Raw genomic sequence first — 20,077 nt, forward strand, 5'->3', positions numbered from 1 at the left:
CTCATGACTCAATAAAAGAAATAACAAAAATGGTAGGATTTTCAACAGAAGACAATTATAGATACCCCTTATTTATTTTGGCATCTTCTCAGTTCTTAAGCTCTTCAACTTGATTAGGGCTATTCAGATATGGGTATATTTATTCATCACTGTTTGCTTCAATTTATTTTTATATGTCTACAATAGCTTAATGCATTACCCACACTTAGTTCCATGTTATGAACAAAAAATGCATTTGTAAAAAATACATTGAATAAAAAAATTATGTGGAACAGAATATATGAATCTAATATGTTTTAATAAATAAAATAATTAGGTGTGAGTCATCCGTCTATGCTTAAGTAGCAGTATTCTTACCTATCTTTTTTTAATCATTTGTCTTTTTATCTTCTTCTTCCTTGGAATGTGATTGGTTTATAGCAGCAAAATCTAAGATGTTGTATGTGATCTGATACTCAAACATTAGACAAACATTTACAATAAGTAAACAAAACAAAATTCTTAATTCGAATAAAAATAGGCTTGATACATTCAAGACCATTAATTGGTCCATACTCAGAGAAAAAAGTAAATTACATATTTAATAGTTAGTACATTGATTGTAAAGGTTTGGTATGTACTGACAGGACGTGCTAATGAGTTGTAGAAAGGTGCATATTTATGGTGTTCTTCAGAATATTTAATATAACATAATATTCAAATTTAATTCAGTTGCATGTACATTTAGATTAAATAAATTACATCTTTAGAAATGTTATATATTTAGTGTTGGTGCCTTAAGATTATGTAAAATAATGTGTTGCCAACATAACATAAATTAAATGTATTCTTCCATCTTTTCTTTCATTTTCCATGGTATAATAATCTAATAGTAAAAAGTGCCCCAAACATAATCAGAAATGAATAACCTACACGATTAACTGTATCCTTCATAATATTAAGTTCAGGAGTATTAAAGGTAAAAGGTGTGCGACCTGTTCGATAGGAAACTCAATTTCAAAAAGCAAAAATATGTTCATTAGTGCATATATGCAAAAGTGCATGTTGCCTTCTGATTTCCATTAAATTGAATCTAGTAAGAACAAAAATGTAAATTATCCTTCATGCAATCATCATTATCATTATCATTATTGTTACAGTTATTTTTCAGGTATATATATATATATAAAAATATATATACACACACAGATTATACAGATGAAACTACAAACATTTTTTTTTTTACATTTCACAGTTGACGCTGACACAATAGCATAGTGAGGATGGTAGTCATCTCTACGTGTCGACTGCCTTGATGGAGTCCAGGTCACGAGCTTGGTCTTGGCTGTCAAGTGATATGGATTCCATGATGCTCTTTCCTGTTGCAAAGTTGATGAAGACCTGCGAATGTTCAGTAATAATTTAGGTGCCATGCTGATATAAAAGACAGCTCTTCTTCTCTCATTGTTTTAGTTAATCTGCTGGTCAATTTGCCTGCCCTCTTTATTCTACCAATGGTATCTTCAGATCCCAGAGCCCCAGAACGGCGGAGTATCAGCACTGGCTAAATATAAAGCTCATGGATTCTCTCCCGAACTCATATTCCATTCATTTTCCCTCAGGCATACCCTCTGTCAGTTTCCCTCTGCCTCTTTTAAACTTTTTCACTCCCACTCAGCTTTCTTCTGTCCCTGCTTCCCCTTCTACCCTCTCTCTTCTCCTCTCATCTCCTTTCCCTTTTTTCTCTGCCTCGCTGCCATCCATCCACCCCTATAAAGCATCACGCTAGTTTTCCCCACTCTGTGTTTAAGCTCAGTCTCTTTGCCTCACCTCATCCAGTGTGGTCTGGCTCACAGAGAAGTGTTTGATGTGCAGAGCATTCTTGTTGGACTCCAGCTGGTCAAAGATGTCAGCCACCCCTCCTGGAGCAACTGGTATGTGGTACTCCACCATAGTGGAGTGCTGGTCCTGAATATTGACACAGAATGCACGAGTAGAGGGTTAAATATTCTGAAATATGCTCTTTGTGTAGCCAAAATTATGTTAAACACAGTGAACAGCTGTTACCAATTTGTTCAAACTAAACATCACACGTATCAACATCATAAAATTTGAATCTTGTTCAATCTTGTAATAGCTGGGATGTGGATGTCAAATGAATGCTACTTGCATGCTCTCTGAACTCTTCAGCAACAATTAGTCATACTCACAACTACAAATTATGTATACTTAGTCCTTTCTCCCTGACATACCAAGTGCTCTTAACTATTTTGGTGGCTGACAAAGCTCACCTTGAGATAAGTGCTTGGGAATCGTTGTTGCATGAAGCCAGTGATCTCCTCTGCATCGCAGGTGGCCTCAGACAAGTACATCTTCACAGTGAACCCGCTGCCAAACCTGCACAAAGGAGATTTAGAGACAAAGCAATGTTTTATTACATGTCTAAGTGTACACGGTTACAACTCAAATTGAGCAGAAAGGACCACAGAGCGGGAAGAATAGGCGGTTGGGGGTGCACAGTGGGATGAGCTGTAATGGTGGACCGGAGGTCGAGCAGAGGTCACTAACCTGTTCTTAATGTGCTGCAGGGAGCCCAGGCAACGGAACTGACCTTTCACCATGATGGCAAGACGGCCGCACAGTGCCTCGCACTCCTCCATGCTGAGAGATGGACACAAAGAAAGAAAGATAAGCAAGGGGAGGGGTGGAGGAAGACCATCTTAGTTTTTGTTGGCCCAATCCTAAGAAATAAATGTGTATACAAAAACCAGCAGCAGCAGTATGTACTTGAGACTGACCTGTGAGAAGTGAGGACCACGGCACATTTTCCTTTCACTTCTTCAGAGATGATTTTCCACAGGTGACGCTTGGTGCGAGGATCCATGCCAGAGCTTGGCTCATCCTATGGAAAGAGGAGCGATGAGAAGATACATAGATAGATACTTAATGCATCACCTTGGGGGAAATCAGGGTATTGCTTGGCTCATACATCCAGGTTAAAAGTAATGCATATATAAATAAATAAGTGAGTCGATAAATTAACAAAGGGGGGCGATATTGCACCAAGTCCACTTTAAGAGGACTATTGCACCAGCCTGTTGGCACCTCTGTGGTGGTGATTTCTATCTACCTTTGGCAGAGGTGTTATAAAGGCTGTTATGATGGGTGTGGGTTTGAAAACCTCCTGAACTTTTCTTTCCTGCAGCACAGCAGGGTGAGCCTCCCAAGATGTGTGTAAAAAGAGAGGAAGGTTAAAATCAAGATAGGGGGATCAAGGGGAAAAAAGGAGTAGGTTGAGGAGGGCAGTGTTTTGAACAGTGCAGTACATATAGTAGGAGAAGAGAAAAACAATGGCATCATTGAACAAGACAGAGTAAATACAAATGCATAGCTAAGATGGAGACAAAAAGCAGAGGGAAAATGCAAGGGAAGATGGGGAAATTAAGACAGAGAAAACAAAGTGAGTGAAACAAGATGGGGAGACAAGTAAGCAGGGAGGGGAAGAGAAGGGAGGATTTGATAGAGACGTAAGGTAGAAGCAAAGTTGAAAGACCACCCTTGGGTGAGCCTGAGGAAACAACCTAATTAACTATATGAAATCTGTCAAGTCTAGGGGATCAATATCTACTTTACTTCAAAGACCCTTTCAGGAGGAACACTAGTATATAGTTAGTTTAATATTTGCTGTCCAGTTCTGCAATAATGAGGGCGGCTACAGCAGCGTGTACAGGTCCGTGTGTCCTCACCAGGAGCAGGATTTGCGGATGCCCAATGAGAGCCAGTGCAGTAGAGAGCTTCCTGCGGGTGCCGCAACTGTAACCATCAGTAATGATGTTTCTATGGTAGCTCAGCTCCAGCCTCTTCAGTAGGTAGTTCACCACCTTCAGAAAAAAAAATAAAACATGCAGGGTATTATACAGTGGATTAGCAAAATGACAAACACCACACGACAAAGGTTTAACAAAAGCCGATTGAGGTAATAATATTTGATTTGTCTTTTTCCAAACAGGTTTATATGAAACCCTCCAACCGCGTCTACTGCGAACGGTGGGAGACAAGTACTGGTGTTGCATTAATATATTGGGAGTCAGAAGGGCAGTTTAAAGCCTGCTCTGCAGGGCTCTATGACCTTAAATGAATATGAGACAATTTCATATGCTGCTCCCTAGTTTCATGCACACGAGGAGCGATTCAATCCATTTGTGGCTCCGGCGGATCCAAACACCAGGAAGTTGATTTTCCATCCCTTTAATCTATCAACTGGAGGAACCCTCTCTGGGGACAAAGTCCAATATCCCACTACACACAGTTAAAGACCTGATCAAAGCAGGATTTACAGATTCACAGAAAGATTTTCTGAGGGTAGAGCGTGGCCCTACTACTCATTGGCTACTTGATATTCATGTTTATTTCTGTTATTGCCCCATGCTATTCTATCCAGCTGCAATGCAAATGAGTGAGGTATCTATCTGTCCACTCCCATGCATATTTAATTTTGTTTGTATGTACAACAATGATGACTTTGCTTGGTGACTTTATTCTATCTAAGCTCTATGCTGTCCTGGGGTTGCAGCTTTAGAGAACAGGACCTGACGCAGCATAATCTATTTAGTGCAATTTATCTTGTGTGTCACACCGAAGTCTGTCTTAAAAATCTCTATTTTTGCCTATTAATCACATTGCGCTGTATATACCAGTTCATTTTCAAATAGCTTGAGGTGATTTCCCAATCGGTAAGCTTCAGCCTTATTCCCATCGGGTGGCAAGTTGGGGAACCAGATCAATGAAGCAAGCCAAAGCAGCAGAAAACTCTGTTCACTCAAGATTATCTGCTTTTTCTCTGAAGAAGTATTTGACTTGATTTTTTTACTGATCCGGGTTATCAGAACCCATTGTAGAATAATACGTACTTTAGAAAAATACACTGTACAAGCAGCTTAATTTGAATTATTAGCAGTGGCAACGTTGTGTATGACTGACTGGTTCACATCGAAATACAGAGTGTGTTGTTTTTTTCTCTCATGAAAGCCACTTTCTATCACCTTTTATGTAACAGCTCATTAAGCCTGACAAAACCATGTCAATGCGAAATGACCCCATTAAGGCTTGTCTCATTATCCACAGCTAGGGGACTCTCAGTGGGAGACAACATAAGAGGAACACTATATATAACCTCATCTTTGTGAATTAGCCCAACGCTGATGCTGTGGCCATTATAGCCATTGTTGTCACTATCCTGACCAAAGAAAAGGAGCTGTAACAACAGCGGCGACGCTGAATAGAGCAACACGGATCCATTTCTGTGCTTCGCTGTGCAAATAAGTCTCTGTCTGTGTGTCTGCGGGCATCCTTGCTAATGGGTCTGTTTGTAACATGACTGAAATCTGTACTTCTGCATCTGCAAAATGTAAAATGGTATACACATAGAGAGGGAAACACAGATAGGTGTTTTTCTGCATTCAATTTAGATTTATCATGTCCACACATTTTTCCGCAAAAACAGAGCTGTTTGTTTTTTTAAGGTAGAAAAACAAAAACAAAATGGGAAATCAGAAATCCTGTTTGGTGGATTCCTCTCATGTCAGCAGCAGCAGTGAAAGACAGACACACTCAGTAATCACCACAGAGGTAAGATTGATTAGTCCTCAGAAAGATAAATGGGAGGAATGGGGCTAAAGTGACTCGTCAAATGAGATCCTCTCATCGTCAAAGTATCGTTTAAATGTAAATTTGTCTGCAGGCATCAGCTCAATTCTGAAGTTTGGACTGCACAAGCCGACAAGAAAGGCTTTCCTATTTTACCCCAGATAGTATGCTTTTCAGCACACATCACTCAAAACTTCACACCCTCTGATCCAGTATGCATGGAAGCATTCACAGTTACCAGTCCTGCAGTGGGAGTGCACCTTTGAATTTATATCAGATCTCGTGTCATTTTGTGTATGGTCTTGTCACTACCCGGAGCTTTGAAAAAAAAGCAGCACAGAGTCTGCAGCACTTCCTTACCCTGTCTATCTCTCCCTTTGCGATGCCTCGAATGCCAGCGTAGAAGTACAAGTGCTCTTCGCCTGTGAGCAAGTCGTCCAGCGCATCCACCTGGGGACAGTAGCCGATGTTAATTCCCTTGTTACGGCACTCCATAATGTCCACCAACCGCCTGGGGAAAAGGAGACAAGAAAAGACATATTCTCTTGAATGGCATTCACCACACTGTGTAGGTCAGATGGACATGAGGAGTGCTACATTGGCCCAGCTGCCTGCCGGGAATACCCACTTACAACTGAACAACAGCTGTTACAGAGAGGCAGACTCATGAGTACAGTGGTTTATACATGTATGGGAGAGTCTGAGATTTTGGGATTATACACTTGCTAAAATCTAAACCATTTACATTCACATTTTGGCTGATGGGAGGCAATAACATCCCCCATTTGTGGATATTTGCTTTATGCAAATGTGATCTAGCTCATTAGACAATGCAGCTTGGGCACCTGTAGAAATGAAATCAAAACTTTGTCCTGCGATGGCTTTTGTTGCATCGTCTATGGTGATTCTTGTAAATCATTTTCAGTTTACAGGAATATATATTAAATTGGTATATTCAGAAATGTGCTTATTATTATGCCCCACCCCCCAGTTTGCATCGTACAGTATGTGAGTGATGATGAAGAAATAAATTCATGATCAGCTTACCCATCGCAGTCCCTGATCTGTGCTGTGCCATCGGTGGAGCTAATATCTCCAGTCAGCATCTTGAAGGTGGTCGTTTTTCCTGCTCCATTCTCTCCCAGCAGACCAAAGCACTGTAAGCCAACATTCATTGCTTAGTAATGCTGAAGCATTTGCCCATTTTACTGTACTATTATTATGCTATGGTAACCTTTTTCAAAGATTACAGTTGTAATTTGCAGTGCAGTGATGTCGTTTGACATGTCATAGCAGGGTAAATACAGGTGTAATCCATACAATTAATTATGATCCCATTCTATTTAATGTGCCAGCCATCCAAGTGAGCCAGCATGCACAATACCAGCACTCTGACCCACCTAAATGGAACAGGGTCATAATTAATGTTATTATATAGCACTGCGTTTACCTAGCAATGTAATGGCAAAATACTACTGACTTTGTGATTATTTGAATAATTACAGTCATACTGTTGTCAGAAGCGGTTGATAATAGTCATTAATTAAGTGATGCCCCTACTCAGCTAGATTTCATCTGTATGTGTAATTCCTACTACGGGTGAAGGCTTACCTCTCCCGCGGGGATGCCCACAGAGAGCCTCTTGACAGCGTGGACCTTCTTCTTGAGGTGTTGATAGACCTTACTCAGCTGGTTGACCTGCAGTACGTCTGTGCTGGCTGCTCCACTGGACACCCGTAGCTTCTCAGTCGCCACGTCCTCATCCTCATCCTCATCCTCATCCTCAAAAGCCACCTCCGGCGCTGTCTTTCTGCGCCAAATTAGATTCCTGTAAAAAGTATTTGTGTTAGTACTAACTAATAGGTGTTTAACTGACAGAGACACATAATAAATCTGCGATTGGTTAAAATTTGATGACAATTTAATTGAACTTTAATTGAACTGGTTACACACCTCTTTGGTATTTGGGGCCCAATATTATGGGCATTTATATTTGTTTTTATCTTTGTTCATTTTTAATTAAAAATAATTTGAATTTAACTTAATTTATTGTTTTCATTCATTACTTTAAAGGACTTTGATTAATATCCAACCATGCATTTGCATATTCTCTATAAACAGAATACTCTGAATTAAATAACAAGGCTGAATGTGTATCATAAGAGGCTTCTGTTTTCCTCACCTGACTTTGCGTATGAGAAACTTGTTGAGCAGGAGGCGCAGAGTGAAGAAGACCAGACCTTGGAGGAAAGAGGCGATGAACATCCAGCCCAGGGCATCTGTAGAGAATGGGTTCTTATAGACATCGAGGCCATAGCCACTGAGCAGCTGGACCTCTATGTTCATCCTGGCCAGCTTCATCAACCCGTTCCCAAAGTTGAACTGGGGGAAGATGAGGAAGGCGTGGCTCAACTTCTTGAAGATCTCCTGGATGAACTGCAGCATTGAAGGACAGAATAGAGGACATCGGGTGAACATTGATAGAGGGGGGTGAGAAGAGAGGATATATATTGACCCGAGAGCTCATCCTGAATTGTAATCTTCATTTCCTTGTCACTGGATATGTTTGCACATTTAAGTGTGCGTTTAACATATTCTAGGTTCATGTTTTGTAACGTGTCTTGAAAGGCACCAACAAATAAAATGTATTATTATAATTATTTTAATGATTATATTCGGTTGCTAACAAAAGGCCTCTTGACTCGGGTAGTTATATATACTGACCTCAGGGTTGGTCAATGAAATCTGACCCAGGAAGAATAGGATGGAGGTGGACATGATGGTGTTGATGCTGATGAAGAGGTTGATGCACACATACGCAATGAAGGCCATCTCCGCATCCTTGAAGACACCTGACAACAGGTACATCCAGGGGAATGTAGCAAACCTGAGGAATTGACAATTACCACATACTTTAAACACAGCATCATGTAAAAATAAGTACACACACACACATTCACCTTAGCATAGCCCTGATGTGTTCTTGCTGGTTTTCTTCCAAATACAGAAAACCCACAAAGACAAACAAACAATAGGGATATGGAACATTTATACAGCCCTCCTCACAGATACATCATCTAAAATGACGTGACCTTGCATTTTTTTTAAACTGAAGTGGTTCAGGCCTTTCTCACACTAAATAGGGCAGCAGTGATCCTGATGAAAATAGACACCTTAGAATACTGAAAAGGGAAGGAGGAAAAATACCACACCACGCGGAGGGTAAACATTCAGTCATGACGCCAAAAGAGTGGAAGATAAATTACTTCTCTCTCTATTCCCCTGGTGGCAGAACAGCCTTTGCTTTTTTTTTTTGTTCTCTCTTTTCTCTCACATAATCTGCTAGTTCATTTGATTGGGGTGTCTGGGTCAGCAAGGCAGAGAAGGCGGTATGAAGAAGAAAAAAGAAGAAGGTTGGAAAGGAAAGAGACAGACCAAAACAGATCGAGCCAGACAGAGACAAAGCATCCACGAGCCATGCCCAAAAAAAGTTGCTTGGGTAGGCAGACTGCGAGTGCCAAGTCATGACAAGGAACAGAAGCGAGGAGGCTGCAGAGCAGACCAGGTGGGTACCGCCTGACAGACTGTGATTATTCATTGCTTGGGAAGGAGACATCTGTCTGATAAATGAGAAGCTGAGTGCTGATTTGGCCTCCTGAAATCCAGGGCTCAGGACGAGGCCTACAACAGCAAGACTAAAGACTAAAGTTTCAGCTACAGATGTGGGGAAAAAAACATGCGTCATCGGTTGGGCACCTTTCCAAAAATCTCAGTCTTCTTGTCAAATCGATTGTAAAACTTGTATTGTGAGATCACGCCAAGCCAAAGTGCAGGTTGCTTCCTGATCCCTCACTCTCTCTCTAACAACTTTGACTTGAACGGGATAAAAATGTTGGTGGTGATTTTTCTAGCAGCAGTTCAATCCTGCCACCATCTGTCTTTGCAAGAAATTCTGAAAACCAACCTGGTGGCTCACAAAGCCACATGCAGCGGAGGACAGAATATACAGAGAGGACATCCTCGGATGTGTGGGTGTAGTGTGAGGATCGTTTGTCTGCTGCATGACATGAGTTTTGCTGCATTCGCTTGGATCAGAGTGGACAATGTATTTTAAATAGTTTCTGAGGTTCTTGGAACATCGAACCGCTGATTAAACAAAAGAAACCCAAGCATTCAGACGATGATACACGTTGAAAACAAACAGCCCAGGTTAGTCAAATAAATTGCTGTAAACATCCATCACAGTTTCCAGAACAACTTACTTTGACCTATATGCAGTAGTTGTGCTGTTGGGATTATTGCGGATATTACCCACTTTCAGTTAACAATCAAAGTGATAAGACTGGCAGCTTGTTTCAACGTGTATAATCGGCTCACCGATGTGCATTTGTGTGAATCAAGACCCTCTGACACTCTGCACCCTTATACAAATCATCAGCCCCGTCATACATCTGAAGTTCTAAATATAAAGTATTCTTGCATAAGCAGACATACAAAAACACAGTTTTTTGTTGTGATGTTGTGTCTTGAGATCTTAGCAATTGGTGAGTGCAAAAAAAAAATAACTGACTGAACCGATTGCTGGAGCTACAGAAATGAAGGTTGTAAAAAAGCATAGTTTTCCTTTTACATTGGAGTAAAGGAGTTTTGTCTGAATAATTCAGATGTTTCAGCCTCATAAAGACTTGATTCCTCATCAAATCACTTTTGGTCAACTGTCATTATAAAAGGCCAACAATGTAATAATTTGACAGCCATTTTTCGGTAGGCTTTGTAAATCAAGCCCCTTAAGTCCCTGTGAATATTTAATTATACAGAGGTTAAATCACTTACCCAAACAGGACCAGAAGCAGGGTGACAGCGCCCAAATTTTGCCGATCTGTGAATGCTGGAATCTGGAAGATCGCGACCACGGCAACAGTCAAGGTCACAGGGATCATATACACGGCCTGTAGAAAAATATAGGTTAATCATTTTGGAAAATTTTAAATGTTTCGCTATTGCAATCTCAAATTGAACACGGGGAACAGAAGTATCATGTTCGACCATATATTTGACCAGGTTAGTGAGATGTTTAAATCCCCCCCCCTCCCTTTAGGTAATTACCATGTCATAAAAGAAGTTCACAGCCCAGTAGAATGGCTCACTGATGCCAGAGATGTGCTGGAGCCTCTTGGAGCCACTGTGGTGCTCGGTGACTTCATAGATGGCGAAGCTGGCTGTCGTGATTGAGTAGCCCGTCAGCACACACATAGCCACTAGGATCTGGAGCATTCCCTGGACACTGTGAGGAAAAACACAAGATCATTCAGATGCCAGTGGCAACACTGCCGTCGTTAATTATCCTTCGTGTTCTTAATTGATGAATTATCATTCAACCACGTCAACTCCACTGATGCTTATTATATTCCTGCATGGTACATTTGGATTTACTCCTTTTTGACAATACGGCTGCAGCGCTACAGTAGTAAGACGTTTTGATCATCTTCTGGTGTGTCACTTTGAATGAGGCAACCTGGTGTAAATTATTTCCAAAAAACAATGGCCTCCTACAAACGAGCATATCGTTCCCTGTAGGGACCTGACTCATTTGAACTATTGAAGTGGCTCCCGATTTAATTGAATTCCATTAATAACTAACAACGTTGTTAAAAGAGATTCTTGTGCGTTCGCCTCTGACAAGATATTAACTGTAAAAAAAACACAAATGGCTTTCTGTAGATACCTCATGCTGCTATTGCTATATAGTTGGTAAGCCAGTGGTGCTGCCGTGAGGCTGCGGAGCCTATTGCCCAGACAACCAGCTGAGACTTTGATCCCTCAGTTACTCTCCAACCCAGTGCGCTCATTCAAACTTTCTTGTTACCGCTACCTCCCATGCTCTTTTTCCTACCTTACATGCTACTATAGTACTTTTACCTCTCACCTCTGGCTGGGGAGCAACAGTACGACCAACCAAACAACCAACCAAACAAAATACGCTGCATGAGGCTGAACACGAGGGTGAGGATGAAGGTGACCGAGCGAGAAGCACGGAGAGGGACACGTTGTGAGCGTTTGAGGGCAGCACAAACTACAAATGATAGCCAGCAGCAGCTTTGTTAGCAATATGACCAATATAACCTTCATATTTCTCCCATGGTCAAAGCTACCACTGTGACAATCAAGACATTTGGAGTTGTATCTTTAACACAGCCCGGGCCAAACCAATACATCAAGTAAGGAAGCAGAATAACACAGTTGGGTATTTGTACACTTGCAGCCACTGTGGTACCTAAGCAGGAAAAAGCTACATAAATAATATACGCATGAAGACATGGGGAATACGTAGATAAAAGGAAGGGCAGTTAACACAAGCAAGTAGACGGTGAAATGAGTGTTAATAAGGCTCTAGAGAGACCGGACCTTTATGAGGCCACAGCTTTAGGTCAATCCACTCTTGGAATGATTTATTTGATTTGACCCTCCGAAGCACATACGTGTTTGCACGCAAGTAAACACACAAGCTCCGATTCTGCAGTCCGGGTTTCTGAAGCAGAATGTGGAGTATTTTAAAAGAACTCATTTTGGGAAGTGGGGTAGAATCAATCCACCTCTGTGCCACCTTCAGGGTAAACACTCATTATATTGGAACTCTGATCAATAGTGCAAGCTCAGGGAAATCCATTTAGAAAATCAAATATGGGTAAATACCGCTGTCATGTACCTCTCTGCCCCGAGTCCACCATGACTTTGATGTCCTGAATTAAAAAGTAGGATGCTTCAATAATTTACCTTCAACAGCCAAGAATAGTCATCATGGCATGACTCATTTTGGGATATATACACCATTCAGAATGCTAATTAAAATGATTTGTGCAAGTGCAGCCATTGCTATTGTTGAGTACTGAGTACAGCAGAAGGAAGAATTTAAAATGCAGTCCTTACACTGAATCTTCATCATCCGCCCGGCCAAAATAGGGGTGACTGGAAACTGAAATGGCTGTAATAGAGAAAACAGTGTATTGAGTTTGAAACAGAAACAACATGTGGCTATTTTTCAGCAAAGGAACCAAATGAGCAATGATATTCTCTTAGCCGGGGACACAGTCAATTGAAAAATATAGTGCAAGATGATTTCATTTGCCAGTGCACACAAAGGAAATTGAATTTTCTTTATCATTTTTTCAGGGTCTTCTAGATGCTCACAGACATGAACTGCTACCCGACATATCTCTGCTTACATTTCCTATAATAGGAGAAAGCAAATTCGACTAAAGAACAGCAGCCCTGGAGCGGGTTAGAGGCCCAGTTACTTGCTTCGATGGAATTGTTGGGTTCTATCAACAAATATCTATGGATATTCTCAGATATAGTTTATCTTTTACAGTGGGAAACGACTGCAGCTACAATGAGCAATCATTTTCACTATCAATTTTTCTCCCAGTTGGTTGATTGATCCATAAAGTGCTTGTACTGAAAATAAAAATTTGAAAAAATAAAGTTTCTCAAAGCCCAAAAATCCAAACAGTCCTTCACCCAAAGATATTTATTATGCTATCATAGAGGCCACCAAATATTCACATTTAAGAAGATGAACCAATGATTGTTTTCCTTCATTTCCAAAAGTCATGTGCTGTAAAGGTGGATTATAAAATAGTTGAGTAACTAGATATTTTCTCTGGGGCCAGACAGCATTGTTGCAGGTGAGGGTGATCAGAATATGTAGTGTAAACAGGGCACAGGACACTGATGGCACATTTGTGGCAGTGGACAGTTCGATGAGAGACCTGTAAGAGTGGCATGATAAGGAACGGATGGATGCCGACCTCTAAAGGGTCCCAGCCCAGAGTTAGTACTGCAGTACACAATGTGGGGGATACAACTTCACATTTGACTGATAAACCATCACCTTGAAAAGCAATCTCCTTGGATCTCCACCTGTGACATTCAACGCCACTGCCGTGATTTTGCAGGTAACATTCATTCTACCCTCGGGCACTTTTATTATCAAGTCTGGAAGAAATGTGTGTGTGTGTGTGTTTGTATACTTCTGCCCGCAGGCAGATGGTCAGGGTGATACAGAGCTGAAACACTACTGAAATCATGGGCCAGCCTCTTTTCGCCAGTAAGCGGCAGTCATTAGTATTCGACATGCATACTGATGTGAGTCTGAGGACACACAGCACCCCCTGGCTTTAATCCAGTGAAATTAACCATGAGTAAACACACTGTTTACAGCTCTCTTTATATTGAGTATACATAATGCATTAGGTGTTCAATCAGTGGCACCTTGCTGGATATTTCCCAATACTGATGTGTGCATCCCATTTGCTCAATTACAGTCATCATTTTTTTTGGAGTGATGTGCGTGTGTGAATAAAGTGCATGACGCCAAAATCAATTTTATACATTTTAAACCTTTTCTAAAATAATTAAAATAACACAAAATGTAAATGGCTTCATATGATAGCAGTAATCTTCAGTGTTATTGCATTTGTATGTATATAATCTGTGATCAACTTGACTTGAAACATCTATTATTTCAGCACCATCTTACCATATTTACGTGGATCCTTGTTTGCTGGCAGATTGGAGCGTAGGATGAGGTTGCTGAGGCTGTTTAAGTATGCTGGCATTGAGTGGTGGCCCTCTGGGTTGAACCAGACCTAAACCCATGCGATCACAAACACAGACGTGCAAAGAAACCATCACTCACACTGCTGCAGACCAGGATATGTAAGGCCCACAGTTTACTCTCCAATGTTTTGAAAACAAAGGCTTCAAAGACACAATACATGCAGATGTCATCATCTGAGAAAATCGACACACGACAGCAATGGCACAAATGTTCCAGTAAAGCATATTTATGATGACACTGATGGTGTTAACACGGCAGCTCCATCTGCCAGTCGTGATCCTGCAGCCAAACATTTTAGGATAGGATGTCATGTTTTAACGTTCAGCTACTCATCAGTGCAGTGATTAAAGTGATAACGAGACAGGCGGGAGGAGAGAAGGAGACAAAGTTACCTTAGCCAGAGTACGGTTTTTAGGCACCGCTCTCAGGTCCATTTGTAAGTCAGGAGGGAGTGGCATGCCAAAAGCAAAGCCACCATACCTGAAAGAAAAACATATCAATCAAAACAAAGAGCTCCGAATGCTGCAGAGGAAGACAAGCTTTGAGAAGGAGCTGCTGAGGAAGACATTCTTTGTTTTTCAAATATAAAGTAACATGAAGGCACTGGAAGCCCATTCATATTAAGCAGAGCAACAAGAGAAACTGAACATTTTCAACCAACAGGCAACTAAATATCTGCACATCCGTGTTTGTAATATACAAGAAACTGTCCTTGCAAAAGCATTATTATAATAATGTTAAAATATTATTATTATTATAAAAACAATACAAAGTAAAAGAAATATTGAAATGGACACTATCACTACATTTTGTTGGGTCTAATCAATCCAAAACAAATTAAGCCCCATAGATTATTTGCAAACTATCTCAAAATATGTTAACTCATCAAGATTATTAAATGAAATAGATACATTTAATATTAAAATGATAAAGAATATATGAGATAACAACTTGGATTCATATTGAAAAATTATCTCATATAGTTCATGCAATCAGAGTGGTGAATAGCACTGGGACTACAGCAGAGTCAATGAAGCATGGGTAGAATTCTCAATGTGGCTACATTAACCACATGTAAACACCGGCTCCGTTCACCTGTTCCTGATGAAGTCGTCGGCTGTGGCCACCAGGTAGTTATCCAAATTGATGCCACTCAGGTTATACACAATCTGAGACGATGGGATTTTCTTATGGGGGGGCTGGAAGTTCCCCCGAGGACAAATCTGCAGCGTAGGGAAGAGACAGACGCATTACGCTCACCCTTTTTCAAACAATCATGCACAGGAAGTCACATTTATATGTAGAAACACATGCATGAGAACACAGAAGCCTCTCTCTCACACACACACACACGCACACACGCGCACACACACACACACACACACACACACACACGCACACACACACTGCTCTCAGTGACCCAGTCTCACCTGTTCATCACGGGTGCATTTACAGACACTAAATGCTTTGGAGTGGTTCCCACTGGAATGCCAGTTGTCTGTGCTTCTTGTGCAGACCCTTAAAAGGAAACACTCGCAAAGTGAAATGGCTTGGTGGAATGACAGGCTTCTGCAGTGCATGATAATGCCACAAGATTATCCCTAGACACGCCACAGAAACATCCTGAAACTGAGTAGATATGATGTCCTGCCTCAGTGCTATAAAAATCTAAATATGGTGGCAAAATCTGCAACCATTCACCCAGCAGCTGTGAGCGTGCATGCTTTTTTGGGAGATCGGGACCTGAATACTTGCTCCGATATCAGTAGAAAGCTGTTTTATATGTGCAGTAATATCATATTGTGTGAAATTCGCTTGTGTGGGTTGATGTCCTACTCGGCCACATTTTGCTCTCTGCCAAACGCTTTCAGCAACACTTTGTGCAGATCAAAAAGAGATTGTTGCAATAGCTGTAGTCTTTGCACACTCTAACTAATATGGATATCTGTTGCATGTTGAACCTGTACTTTAGGTATACATTGGTCAACAATAACATGTTCTATGCATGCAAATGCAGGACTAAGCAACGTTTTGGTTACTGTCACGCTGTGATTACAGATATCAAAAGCAAAACACGAAGTCTCTCTCTCTCTCTCTCTCTCTCTCTCTCTCTCTCTCTCTCTCTCTCTCTCTCTCTTTTGGCAGAGCACTTTAGAATGCCGTCGAGGTCTGGTTCATGAGTGCCAACATTGATTTGAGTGCCTGTAAGGGGGAAATCTCCCCTATAAACACAGGGTGTTTGAGGAATACAAATTATGCTCTCACGTTGCACAGTCCTGCTGCAGGCTTTCAGCCACATACATCGCATTGAGCTGAACGGCAGGAAAATAGAGAGAAAGGACATGACAGAGATCAGAGAGAGAGAAGAGAGAGGCGGGAAATGGAAGGAGGCCGACTTGTAAAATGAAGCAGGGAGGACGCATGAAGAGAATGGCATTGAGTGAAATATGAAAATACTGTATATGTGGAAAAGGGTGGAATACGTCGGAGAAAGCGAGCACGGCCACCCAGAGTATAACTGACACATTAACATTTTCTAGGGGAAAAAAACAGCTGGCATTTGAGGTGTGATTACTTACGGGTTATCAGACTTGTCAAGGCAGGCGTTATCAATCCCAGGGAATGTAATCATGGTGTCCATCAGTGGGGCAGAGTTGGGATTCTGGTTACTATGGAGGCAGAAAACAAATAGTCAGCCTCAACTGAAAATGTTTCACATGCTTTCTGGTGAACTTCGCCATAACTACTACAATAATAAAATGAAGAAACTCAAATGAAAGGCTGTGTCTCAAACATGGCAGGGTTCTGTTTAAGTCATTATGGATTTATTCAAATTAATCTTGGTGGCTGGGTTTCAACGTTGGCATTTAGGATTTCCTGCTACAGGAGCAATGTTGTCAATAAAGTGACCATGGGGACACAATCTCCTAATATGCTTAATGTGGGGAACTGAACTGATAATAGACAGTGAGCACATTTGATCTGCCACTTTACATTGAAGTCTAAAAACCTAGCGCTCTGAGACGATTACCTCTAACCTTCCTACGCACCATTATTAATCTCATTAAAAATAAATAAATACTTTTATCAATCTCTTTTGTATATCAAGCTGAAGGGAACTGGTGAGGGCATCCATACGGCCTTTGATAAACATACATATCTTCTAGATCAAACAACAGCACTTCTCAAGAATGAAGAACTCTCACAACCACCTGACACTCTTAATCTCTCTCCCTTTGATCTCGCATGTCATCCTTCTTCATCAAAAATCATCTCTTTCCCTCTTGTTCTTTGTTGCTCGCTCTCCTTAAGGTCCATCTGCCCTTCAACAAACTGCAGCTTCAAAATCGTTTTCTAACAAGCGAGACATGTTGTTCCCCGCAAAACGATGAAGAAACCCAACAGACCAATCAGTGGAATAGATCCGTCAACCCACCATCAAAGTTGCAGGAGTGTTGTGGTTTGCAGCTGTGTTGTTTGAAAACTGATCTTTTATTATAGTGCATTCTTCAGGCCAAGCAGTAACATTTTTGAAAACGCCAGAAGCCCAGAACAGAAGACTAGGATACAACATCTCCAAGCCATTTACAGTCTAATGACAGCTGAGATACACGCAGCAGTATCATTACGAATTGTTTGTCAACCTTGCCATAATTCACCATGTTTACACAGTGAAACATTTGGAGTCGTTTCCTGAAATTATGCAGGGAAATGTTTCAAAATCACTCACAGAGGCATTGGTCTGATTTGCTAAATCCACTTAAATAAAAGAGTAAAGCTTCAGAGGATCGACATCAAACATGTTTGGTGTAAAATCACCCTAATGAACATTGTCTATTGGCCTCCCTCCCAGTGCTCCCTTGTATTTTCTTTGCCACGAGGACTGACCTGAAGAAAGAGTAGCTGGGTTCGTAGTTGTAAAGCGCAGGGCTGAGCTCCAGCTTGGGATAGTGCTGCAGGTCGTTCTTGATGGAGCCCAGGCCCATGGCGCACACCATGAACAGAACGGGGAGGAGGATCTGGGAGATCAGGCCCTTCCAGTCTCTGCGGCTGTGGTGGAACCTCTTGATCAGAATGGCTTTCATCTGCTGCCAGGCCAGGGCCATGCCGCGCACCGTGGATGAACCGGTAAGCTCTGAAGGTTACGGTCAACAGGTAGATTGTATCACCAAAGATGGCAGTGCAGACCAATGTAAAATGTTGAACTAGTGTAGGTCAGCGGATTAAATATTCTTCAAATATTTTAGCTTAAATAAGAAAATATGGAAAGGAAACAAAAATGTTACAGCACACTGTTGCTGTTCACTTCACACATACCTATTTTTTAGTTTTAATACTAAGTTGGGAATGGGATGAACTACAAACTGCCCTCAGACTAGAGTCTTGCGTTTCCCTTGGAGATTTTAAAGCTTCATTACAGTATTTTAATGATTCTTTTAACTGATTATAATTCCTTGTTCATGAGGTAGTTTTGTTAATTTGGTTTTGCTGATTGTGTCCTTGTGAATGTTTCTTCAGTTCTCTCTCGGGAACGAGATCTCAAGCTCAATGAGAATTCCTGATTAGATAAAGATTTAATAAAAATGTTGTAAAAAATAGCCGTTAAGAAAGGTTTTTCCAGCATCCTTTTACTCACTGATAGTGTCACCAAAGCCGGAGATGCTTCCACTGGAGTCTGAGTTGAAGCTGTTAATGGAATCAGTGTCAGAAACGGTCTCTGAGACAGACAGCAGGCCGTCCTCAGTCCTGCCGTCTGTGTGTTCATCAGTCAGCTGGAGGAACACCTACACAGATAAAAACATGAAAACTTTACACCCTGTGGTTCTAACATGTCGATATGATCACGTAGCATTTTTTTTACACAGGAAACATTAAAATATGCCTCAGCAGCTCAGCGTGATATTTGTCTCCACTGTGTTTTTGTTGTTTGAGTGGGTGTGTATGAGCTTACCTCCTCTAGGGTGGTGTCAGAGATGCCATAGCCCCCCAGCTGCAGGGCGTCCAGGTTGGAGTCCAGCGCGGTCAGGAGGGAGCGGTATGAGGAGGCGTTGGATGAGGTGAAGGGGGGCAGCGAGTAGACCATGTCGCCCCCCTGGGCCTCCTTCAGTCGCGCTTCTGGTACATGAGCTTGGATGAAGGCCTTCAGTTCAGAATTATCAATCCGCTCAGATTCTACGTCTCGCATCTGCAGATAGAAAAGTAGGAATAGTTTAAAACAAGCTTTATCATCAAGATTACACACATTTACTTTGCACAACTACACACCAGCTGCCAGTGGTTTAAAACATATATCATTTTTATCCTTTTAGTTTTTTGGGATGTGTATGCTCTACTTTTCTCCCAACTGCTAACATCATCCAATTCTATCTCAGAAAAGCTGTTTGCTACAGCCTGAAACAGATGTAAAAATACAGAAAATTGAAGCCAATCTTAGGTTTTCTATAAATCCCGGAATAGCAGTTGATGATATAGTATGCTGAAAAAAGTATGAGCCAGTTTGCAGCAGTCAGCAGAGCATAATTTGTGTTGGATTTAACCTATTAAGCAGTTTTTCCAATGTGTCTGATTCAAATCACACTACTGCAATATGTATTGTGTGCAGCTTTAGTGTCCAATGTGACAAGAATTTATTTAAGAAATTAACAGGCCAGCTCCTCCATAATAATGTATTGTAAATGTTACTATTTATCCGGGCTGTGCATCATCCTAGATCGGTCACTCTTCAAGGAGAAACATGCTAATTTCCAACTTCAAACCCCCCCCCCCCCCCCCCCTTTTTTTTTCTCAAACTGTCTGAATATAATCTCCATTCACGTGTAAAATCTTTAGACA

At 41.2% G+C, this 20,077-nt stretch overlaps 1 protein-coding gene across 1 annotated transcript in view; it reads right to left on the reverse strand.

The window, feature by feature from the left end:
• Positions 1–55: 55 nt before the first annotated feature.
• The window catches only part of abca12 (ATP-binding cassette, sub-family A (ABC1), member 12), a 60,967-nt gene continuing 40,945 nt past the window's right edge, over positions 56–20,077 (reverse strand). The window contains exons 50-71 of the mRNA XM_084023788.1: positions 19,197–19,430; positions 18,882–19,029; positions 18,134–18,380; positions 16,825–16,914; positions 15,676–15,763; positions 15,341–15,468; positions 14,638–14,725; positions 14,165–14,273; positions 12,553–12,607; positions 10,732–10,909; positions 10,459–10,574; positions 8,350–8,512; positions 7,808–8,061; positions 7,237–7,453; positions 6,673–6,782; positions 5,986–6,136; positions 3,726–3,860; positions 2,778–2,881; positions 2,548–2,640; positions 2,271–2,376; positions 1,810–1,947; positions 56–1,380 (exon numbers count right to left, since the gene is read on the reverse strand). Coding sequence (XP_083879914.1) covers positions 1,276–1,380; positions 1,810–1,947; positions 2,271–2,376; positions 2,548–2,640; positions 2,778–2,881; positions 3,726–3,860; positions 5,986–6,136; positions 6,673–6,782; positions 7,237–7,453; positions 7,808–8,061; positions 8,350–8,512; positions 10,459–10,574; positions 10,732–10,909; positions 12,553–12,607; positions 14,165–14,273; positions 14,638–14,725; positions 15,341–15,468; positions 15,676–15,763; positions 16,825–16,914; positions 18,134–18,380; positions 18,882–19,029; positions 19,197–19,430 — 3,057 coding nt within the window. The 3' untranslated portion in view covers positions 56–1,275. The remainder of the gene's footprint in view (positions 1,381–1,809; positions 1,948–2,270; positions 2,377–2,547; positions 2,641–2,777; positions 2,882–3,725; positions 3,861–5,985; positions 6,137–6,672; positions 6,783–7,236; positions 7,454–7,807; positions 8,062–8,349; positions 8,513–10,458; positions 10,575–10,731; positions 10,910–12,552; positions 12,608–14,164; positions 14,274–14,637; positions 14,726–15,340; positions 15,469–15,675; positions 15,764–16,824; positions 16,915–18,133; positions 18,381–18,881; positions 19,030–19,196; positions 19,431–20,077) is intronic.

The sequence above is a fragment of the Eutrigla gurnardus genome (genome assembly GCF_963514095.1).
Source record: "Eutrigla gurnardus genome assembly, chromosome: 12".
NCBI classification, from domain to species: Eukaryota; Metazoa; Chordata; class Actinopteri; order Perciformes; family Triglidae; genus Eutrigla; species Eutrigla gurnardus.